This window comes from Carlito syrichta, unplaced genomic scaffold (genome assembly GCF_000164805.1).
Source record: "Carlito syrichta isolate Samal-C Ts95f unplaced genomic scaffold, Tarsius_syrichta-2.0.1 Scaffold291088, whole genome shotgun sequence".
Lineage (NCBI taxonomy): Eukaryota > Metazoa > Chordata > Mammalia > Primates > Tarsiidae > Carlito > Carlito syrichta.
In genome coordinates this window covers 1-10,132 of record NW_007235184.1, presented here as the reverse complement: position 1 = coordinate 10,132, position 10,132 = coordinate 1, and the positions used below count along the sequence as shown (strand labels likewise).

The 10,132-nt window shown below is 39.7% G+C and overlaps 1 protein-coding gene across 1 annotated transcript; it reads right to left on the bottom strand.

The window, feature by feature from the left end:
* Positions 1 to 1,954: 1,954 nt before the first annotated feature.
* On the bottom strand, positions 1,955 to 5,775 carry LOC103256677 (zinc finger protein 658B-like; the record flags this gene model as incomplete). Its single annotated transcript, XM_021710605.1, has 4 exons — positions 1,955 to 3,026; positions 3,443 to 3,827; positions 4,164 to 4,492; positions 4,568 to 5,775. Coding segments are annotated over 4 exons (2,085 nt in total), but the record flags the coding sequence as incomplete, so codon positions are not given.
* Between the last annotated feature and the right edge of the window lie 4,357 nt (positions 5,776 to 10,132).

Below are 10,132 nucleotides of genomic sequence, written 5' to 3'. Positions count from 1 at the left end.
GTGTTTTTAACTTCTTTAGGCACTTATATCTGGCTCTTAATACCAGTTTCTAGATGTCCTTTACTGGACCAAACTGCCATTACCAGAGGCTTTAATTTGATGGAATCCCTAATTTCAGTGCCTGGTAGCCTATGAAAATGGATCTGCTAAGGAAATGTCCACAGTCTATGGTTATGCATACTTATCTTCAAGAAGCTCCAACCTAGAATGTTACATTTCCCCCAAGGAGCCAGCAGTTAGATACTGGGTTATCACCAACCTAGTACTATCAGTAAGGCACATAATGGGCAAAATAGGCTTTTGTGCACTTAGCCACTGTTTGCAACACCATTTGTGGAAAAAGTAGAGAATTCCAAACAGCCAATTAATGTCATATCATATAATCCATTTCTAAACTGGAGACAGCTTGTATAAGCTTCCCATTGCATATACAGCAACTTGTCATATGAATAAAATGATAGAGAGAAGTAACTTTAGTCAAAAAATTCTAGCAAATACCATCTCAATTAGGTAATCAAGGTTAGTATCAGTGACTATTCATTCTGACAACAGCACATACACCATACTCTTGACAGGATGAGAATGACATTTACTGCTGTATAATCTTCCTGCTAAGAACTTATTAACATTAGACTTTTTTTAAAAAAAAATGTATTAGACAAATCACAACTGAGAGACATTCTTCAAAATACTTGACAAGAACTCCTCAAATTATTAAGATAATCAAAAACATGGGAGATCAGAGAAATCACCACACACCAGTGAAGGTTAAGGAGACATGACAGTTAAATTCAATATGGTATCCTGAATGAAACTGTAGGGGTGCAAAGGATGTATAGTTGCTTTTCAGCTCTCACTTCCCTTTCAGCACTGAGCAATAAGATCAAGTTGCATCAAGGTGTCAGTGATGAAAAAGAGATTCCATAGCTGCTGGCACCTTTTGGTTAAGAGCAACAATCCAGTCTATCATGTATCAGCCATAATGGTATGATACAACCCTCATCCAATGATGGCCTCTTACTTCTGGCTTTTGTCTTTGGCCGTGATGCCACTAAACTAACTGATAACAACTTAGTGTCAAACAAATACCTAATTTCCAATTAATGCTAACAATACAATTTTTCCTATCATTATCCCTTCAGACAATATAAGGGATAGGGACTTGATAAATTTTTCTCAGGGATTCAGCTGATTTATTGTCCTCATGCTGAACCTATAAGATCAATTTCAGGGTTGAAATTTTTAGTGACTCAGGTTTTAAATGTGACTGTTTATTCTCTTCTCTGTACTTAGCAAACCATGTAGGCTAAAATGATGGCAGCTTCACCAAGTGTTTTCTTGACTAAGACTGTACTAATTTTTGTTTTACCAAAAGTGAGTCTGCTTTCCAGTATGAGTGCTGTGCTCTTGTCTTGAAGTAGCCCTTTTCATTCCAACTCCAAAACCTGCTGTCTTAGCTTGGCAGGAACACCACTACCTTGGAAAGCACAGTGTAAGCAGGCATCATGATCCTGGAAAACAAGATCCTAGGCAAGATGCTGAGGCAGGACAAATTCAAGGGTTTGAGGAGATGACTTGTTTTATAAACATTCAGTGCAAAATAAATCACTAGAGCAGGATAAACTTAATGTCCTCTATATCCTTCCCCCCCAAAAGTATGAAAGAATCAATACCACCACCACCACCACCTCTAGTGCACATGTGCACACACACACATATACACACAAGTATGCTTGGGAAATCTCAGGGATATCAAAGGTTTTATAAAAACAGGGCAAGCCATATTCAGACATAACATGCGGGCAAATAACTAACAGCAAGTTGAAGGAAACTAACAGAGGGCACAGTTGCCCAGAAAAGTAAGCAGACATGCCAAGAGCAGGTTTGGCTCCCACTCAAGTTCACCAGTAATAAGTCATGTTTACAGACTCATACAGACTTTCACATCATTCAGTGACTTTTCATAAATATTTATTGGTGTTATCCATAGAATTTAAGCTATTCCTCTATTTAAAAACTTCACATTCTACAGTGAGTTTATCTATAGGCATTTTCTTATCTGTTTTTTATAAAATTTTTGATAGTACATACAAACAGAATTTTTGTAGGTGAAGATTTTGTTTTCTTCAATCCTGAAACTGACACACTTCCTCGGGAAATTGCTAAAAACAAATTCAATATTTGATAAAAAGCATTTATTCAAAATATAAAATTTTATCCTAATTATTTGATGTTGAATGCAATTAATTTTGTTGTGAAGGCTTTTGTGTTTTTCCCTGAAATGTCTCTGACTTTAAGGAAGGAGTCTGATCATTCAGGATGTTGACAATTTTCTTCTTCATGTGAAGTCTCTGTTATACAATAAAACTCAATTATTACACTTCTTCTGAAATGTATTATAGTAATAGGATTTCATCCTAGTCTAATAGAGAGACAGCAAAACAATGCATTTAACTAATAGGTCAAATCTGAGAACTCAGTGGAAAACAAACTTAATTCTTGCTTGAAAAACAAACAACTGATGAAGATGTGGTAGCAGAGAAATTTATTCCAAACATTCAGACTCTAGCTTCTTTTAACATTGTGCTCCACCACATTCAACACACAAAAGCCAATTTGCTGTGGAAATCATCTCAATCCCAGCTTACCATGGACCAGGAAGACTGTAAGATGTTTAAGGGCCATGACTAAATGTAATATATATCATTAGCATCATATTCTTTGGTCAGCCCACCTGGTGAATGAGATTGGGATTTTCAAGCTACGAACCTAGTGGAAATGGAAAATGTTAAGGAAAACAGTTTTCCAGTCTACATGACAAGAGTTTCTCTGCTGTGTGGTATAAAAGGAGGTATGAGTTAATTCAGGACTTCTCAAATTCATGATGTGTTAGGGTTTTCTCTCTGGTATGCATTCTGATGTGATGTACTCTAAGAGCTGCCTTACGAACAAAAATTTTCCCACATTCACCACATTCATAGGGTTTCTCCCCTCTGTGAATTCTCTGGTGTACTCTGAGAGTTGAAAAGTGGGCAAAACCTTTCCCACATTCATTACACTCATAGGATTTCTCCAGTGTGAGTCCTCTGGTCAGCACTAATGTCTGACATCTGGGAGAACATTTTCCCACATTCATAAATTCATAGGGTTTCTGCCTGTGTGAGTCCTCTGGTGTGCACTAAGGTATGACATCTGGGAGAACATTTTCCCACATTCATAACATTCACAGGGTTTCTGCCCTGTGAGAGTCCTCTGGTGTGCACTAAGGTGTGACTTCCAGGAGATAGTTTGCCCATATTCATTACAACCATAGGATTTCAAACCTGTGTGAATTCTCTGATGTATTCTAAGGGAAGAGTTAATGGCAAATGGTTTCCCACGTATATTACATTCTTAGGATTTCTCCGCTGTGTGAACTCTCTGATGTGCACTAACATATGACTTATCAGAGAAAGTCTTCCCACATTCATTACATTCATAGGGTTTCTCCCCTGTGTGAGTCCTCTGGTGTGCCCTAAGGTGTGACTTCCGGGAGAAAGTTTTCCCACATTCATCACATCCATAGGATTGCACACCTGTGTGAATTCTCTGATGCACTCTAAGGGATGAGTTAAGGGCAAATGATTTCCCACATATATTACACTCATAGGGTTTCTCCCCTGTGTGAAATCTCTGATGTGCACTAACACATGACTTCTCAGTGAAAGCTTTCCCACATTCATTACACTCATAGGGTTTCTCCCCTGTGTGAGTCCTCTGGTGTGCCCTAAGGTGTGACTTCTGGGAAAAAGTTTTCCCACATTTATTACATTCATAAGGTTTCTGCCCTGTGTGAGCCCTTTGGTGTATACTAAGGTGTGACTTCCGGGAGAAAGTTTTCCCACATTCATCACATCCATAGGATTTCACACCTGTATGAATTCTCTGATGCACTTTAAGGGATGAGTTAAGGGCAAATGGTTTCCCACATATATTACATTCATAGGGTTTCTCCCCTGTGTGAAATCTCTGATGTGCACTAACATATGACTTATCAGAGAAAGTTTTCCCACATTCATTACATTCATAGGGTTTCTTCCATGTGTGAGTCTTCTGGTGTGCCATAAGGTGTGACTTCCGGGAGAAAGTTTTCCCACATTCATTACAACCACAGGATTTTACACCTGTGTGAATTCTCTGATGCACTCTAAGGGATGAGTCAAAGGCAAATGTTTTTCCACAAATATTACATTCATAGGGTTTCTCCCCTGTGTGAACTCTCTGATGTGCACTAACATATGACTTAGCAGAGAAAGTTTTCCTACATTCATTACATTCATAGGGTTTCTCCCCTATGTGAGTCCTCTGGTGTGCCCTAAGGTATGACTTCTGGGAAAAAGTTTTCCCACATTCATTACATTCATAGGGTTTCTCCTGTGTGTGAGTCCTCTGGTGTGCCCTAAGGTATGACTTCTGGGAAAAAGTTTTCCCACATTCATTACAACCATAGGATCTCACACTTGTGTGAATTCTCTGATGCACTCTAAGGGATGTGTTAAGGGCAAATCGATTCCCACATATATTACACTCATAGGGTTTCTCCCTTGTGTGAACTCTCTGATGTGCACTAACATATGACTTCTCAGTGAAAGTTTTTCCACATTCATTACATTCATAGGGTTTCTCCCCTGTGTGAATTTTCTGATGTGCTCTACGCACTGAATTACGAGTAAAAGTTTTCTCACATTCATTACACTCATAAGGTTTCTTCCCTGCGTGAATCCTCTGATGTACTCTGAGGGCTGTATTATGGGTAAAAATTTTCTCACAGTCACTACATTCATAGGGCTTACCTGTGTGAACTCTCTGATGTGCTCTTAGACCTGAACTGAAGGTAAAAGATCGCCCACATTCATTACAGTCATAGGGTTTCTCACCTGTATGAATTCTTTGATGTGCTTTGAGAACAGAAATACGAGCAAAAGACCTTCCACATTCTTTACATTCATAAGGTTTCTCCCTTGTGTGAATTCTCTGATGTGCTCTGAGGGCTGAATTTTGGGCAAAAGTTTTCTCACAGTCAGCACATACATAGGGTTTCTCACCTGTGTGAATTCTCTGATGTGCTTTTAGGGCTGAATTATAGGGAAAAGATTTTCCACATTCAGTACATTCATAGGGTTTGTCACCTGTATGAATTCTCTGATGTGCTTTTAGGGCTGAATTATAGGTAAAAGATTTTCCACATTCAGTACATTCATAGGATTTTTCACCTGTGTGAATTCTCTGATGTGCTCTGAGATGAGATGACGTGAAGAAAGTTTTCCCACATTCAATACATTCATAAGGTTTCTCTTCAGTGTGAATTCTCCAATGTTCTTTAAGACATGCCACCTTGAAGAATATTTTCCCACATTCACTACCTTCACAGAGTTTCATCTTTGTTTCTGTTCTCTGATGTCCTATAAGGGGTGACCTGTATGATTTCACACAGTCATTGTTATCATAAGTTTTCTCCTTTGTGTGAATTCTAACATGTTCACTAAGGTTTGACTTCTGACAGAAAGGTTTCCCATATTCATTACATTCATAAAGTTTGAATCCCACATAAGCTCCAGAATGCTGAATAGAGTGTGAACTTGTACAAAAGGATTTCCCACATTCTTCATATTGAAGTTTCTCCCCTGAATGAGTCCTCTGATACTGAATGAGGTATGCTTTCTGTTCTTCTTTACTCAATGTTTTATCATTGTCATCAACGAATATTACTTGACACAGAGGCTTCTTTTGTTTTTCCTAAATCTCTTGTATGTTGTCATCAATTTTATAATAACCTAAAATGAAAAAAATTAAAAATATATTATAAATCTTACACTTTTCATGGAGAGGGACTTGTACACATGTTTTGTTATGTATTTTATTCTATTGTTTCTGGTCATGTTTCCAAAGACAAGAATGCACACAGATAATCTTTCTTGTTCCTCATCCATAATGTTTAAAGAAATAGGTATTATTTTCACCCAAGATGGAATAGGCCCTTTCCTCCCAGATCTTCCTTCTTACAATTAAAAATCCTTGCAAAAAAAAAAAACATGAACAAATACACAAAGACTTTACAAAATAGAAAAATGTGAACCTCAGGACTTAAGAAATGACACAGCAGAGGATTCCAAAGCTTTTCTTTCTGCTTCCCATATATCCTAGACAGAGTGCTGAAGAAACCTACAATCTGGAGCCAGCAACAAAAAGAGCTCCAAAAAAAAGGCTGTTTCTTCTAGCCAAAAGTAATTTTACAGAACCAAAAACATGTTTGACATCATCCACATACTCACGCAAAACAAAAATGGAATGCTTCTGTGGTTCCATGAAGGCTGACCAAGAAACTAACCTTCCAATGCAACGGATACAGACGATCTGTGTACTCCTGTAATATTTCCCTCCATGAGCCAAATGGGGAGCTCATAGGAAAGATCATAAAGGATCCTGAGAAAGTTACAGTTTCGATATGCTGGAAGATGTAACAGGAGATGCTGCCAAAATTCTGCCTAGAAATATATTCTTATCGGTCAGGCTTGGTAGCTTAGCCTGTAAACTTGGTGAGACCTCATTCTATAATAAAAAATTAGTTGGGAGTGGTAGCACCTGTAGTTTCAGCTACTTGGAAGGCTGAGGTGGAAGGATTGCCGGAGCCTTGTAGGTCAACACTGGGGTGGCCTGGATGACTGACTGATGTTCCAACTCAAAAAAAAAAAAATATATATATATATATTTTTATGTAATTGATGGAACAAATAGATTCATCTGCAAGGGCAAGAACATCACATCTGTTTTAGGGCATTAGCAGGCACTCATAGCAGCTAGAGGAAGAAAAGCAGCACAGAAACATAAGAAGAGGCAGGAATACATGGTAGGCCTAACTATAGGGAGAAGAGATAAAGTAGCACTTGTGATAACCACATCTTCAAACTCAAGGACACAGTGCTTTCAACAACAGTTAAACTCACATTTTATCAAATGCACATGGAACGTACAGCAAAATAGAATGCATTCTTGGCTGTCAGACAAATCTTCACAAATACAGAAGAACAGAAATCATACAAAAGATGTTCTTGAGTTACAGAGAAGCTATACTAGAAATTAATAAACACTTTTTTACTTAGAGATATACAAAATATTTATAAATGATATTCTTCTAATAAGATATTTTGAAGTGTATGAAAACAGCACAAAAATACAGAAATTCCTGAATGTAACTAAAGCAGTGCTCAGACATAAATATGTGGTTTAAAATTTTTATATTTGAAAAGAAAGATCTGCAGATACTTAAGTTCCCACTTTAAGAAACTAGACAAAGAGAGACAATTAAATCAAAAGAAAGTAACGGAAAAAAAACAGAAAGGATTAAATAATAAAACTGAAAATAGAAAATAGCACGGAAAATCAAACCAAAGCTTATTTTAAAAGATTTTTTTTTCAATGATAAGCAGAAAAGAAAACAAGTCACAAATTATCAACATCAGAAATGCAAGAGGGGAAATTATTGACACACCAGACATTCAACAGATAATAAGACAACACGAGTGACTATAACAAATTAAGGTGGCGTAAAGAACAAATATTTATTTTTCTCAGTTCTAGAGGCTGGAAGTCTCAGAATAGGGTGCCAACACAGTTGCATTCTTGTGTGTGACCTGTTTGGGTTATAGACTATTCTTGTAACCGCCTCACATGCTGGAAAGTAAGGTAGCTAGCTGTGGTATCTTCTTGTGAGGACATTTTAATCTATCTTTTTTTTAACCAAAAAAGCAAATAACTGTATTTGAACACTCTAGAAAGAAGTGGTAGGAGAATATGGACTGTAAGCAGAGGGCGTTTTTTGGATTCTTAGATCTTTATTCCTTTGTTTTAGAAAACTGACATCAGGAGATAGGGCAAGATGGTGACGGCATAGGTGAACTGGTGAGATTCTCTGAACGTGAGTTCCCAAAAAGGCTATCACTTCGCTACCCCCATCCCCCAGCCCACCACCAACCGCACTGGGGTCAGGCCCGGGAACTTCAGTCCCACGCAAGGCCAGATATTGCACCCCTCCCCCCACTGCTGCCGTTCTACTCGTGTGTGGAAGTCTCCGGTCCCAGTCCCCTCCAGATCCCTCCCCGGCTGCATTGTCTCCAGCCCGGGCACCCGGCATCAAGCCGCCGGTCACACAGGGAGGCTCTGGGCACTCGCCCTTCAGAGACGCTGGTTCCATTTCTGGCTGAAGTCCTCTGTAGGGTCCCAGCGCCAATCTCGCTGTTTAGAGCCTGCCCTTTGGAACTTTGGAGCTCTGGAACTCCGGGTCCACCCTGGCTGAGGCACTCAGCGTGAGACCCCAAACCAGAGGACCCAGACAAGCAGAGAAAAACAGATCTGCTTAAACTGCCTTGCCATTCTCCAGGCAGAGACTTACATTGCCCTGCCCACCTATCAACAAACTTTACCTCATTTCCTAAGGCCAGGTATTGCAACGTGCGGGGAAGGTTTGGGTCCCTGCTCCCTCCAGCTCTCTCCCCGGCCTGGCACCCGGCACCGCAGGTCGCACAGGGAGGCTCTGAGAGCCCGCCCCTCAGAGACACCGGTTCCATTACTGGCTGAATACTCTGTAGGGTCCCAGTGCCACTCTCATCATTTACAGCCTGCCTTTTGGAACTTTGGAGCTCTGGAACTCCGGGTCCACCCTGGCTGAGGCACTCAGCGTGAGACCCCAAGCCAGAGGACCCAGACAAGCCGAGAAAAACAGATCTGCTTAAACTGCCTTGCCATTCTCCAGGCAGAGACTTCCATTGCCCCGCCCACCTAGCAACAAACTTTACCTCAGCTCCTAAGGCAACAGTGTGAAACAGGAGACAAAGCCCCACCCCTATGCTGCAATGAAAAACAAAAGGGAGAGGCTGGAATCGGAGATCACAGAAGTGACTCTAGTCTGATTGCTTATTTTGACCTATGAGTTTATCATTGAAACTGTTGGTCTAGATTACGTTTGGTGTTTACCTTCTGACTTATACTGTTTCTTGATTTTTTTGGCCTGTCTCTGTTTAGCTATCAGTATTCTTTAGGGAATCTTTCTTACCTGTCTTTTTTCACTTCTTCCCAGCCCTGTGTCTCTCTCTCACCTGATAGTTGGTATGTATATCTGTTTTCCCTCTTGCACTTCTCCCTTTCGCTTATTTTGACTTATGATTTTATCATTGTAACTGTTAGTTTAGATCACGTCTGTTGTTGACCTTCTGACCTACACTGTCTCTCGATTTTATTGACCTGTGCCTGTGTAGCTATCAGTACTCCTTAGGCAATCTTTCTTACGTGTCTTTCTTCACTTCTTCCCGATCCTGTGACTGTTTTTCACCTGATAGCTGGTATGTATATCTGTTATCCCTCTCGCACTTCTTTCGCTCATTTTGACTTATTATTTTATCATTGTAACTGTTGGTTTAGATCACGTTTGTTGTTTACCTTCTGACTTACAGTTTCTCGATTTTATTGCCCTGTCTCTGTGTTGCTTCAGTACTCTTTAGTACTATGTAGCTGTCAGTACTCTTTCTCACGTGTCTTTCTTCACCTCTTCCCAGCCCTATGTCTCGTTCTCACCTGACAGATGGTATGTATATCTGTTTTCCCTCTCGCGCTTCTCTCTTTCTAACTCCCTATTGACCCCCCCTTCCTCCATTATTTTCCTCTTCTATATGCCCCGTTTTTAAATCTAGGGACCAAGACTGCAAACTGCTGAATAGACAGACTGTAAAGCAGAGGGAAAAGTGAACAAAACCAGAAGACCCTCATAAGGAAGAACAGGTCATTGCAGAAGAGAAATAAAAGCAACCCCACCTTCCCTCAAAAACAGAATTGAAGAGGGGGAGGGAAAGGGGTAAAGGGAGAAAAATCTACAGAAATGAAGAAAAACCAAAAGAAGAGAATGGGTCTCTCCCAGACGCCTGGGAGAGCAGACACTGAGAAAATTGACTTTGGAATACAAACAATGAAAAGTCCCCAGAATGAAGGGTCTCAAAATGCAAATGTAGATATCAAAACAATAATGGAGAGATTAAAAAGAATTGAGGAGACACAAGAAGAAACTAGGAAGGAGCTGATATCTGAGATAACAGTAATAAAGAAT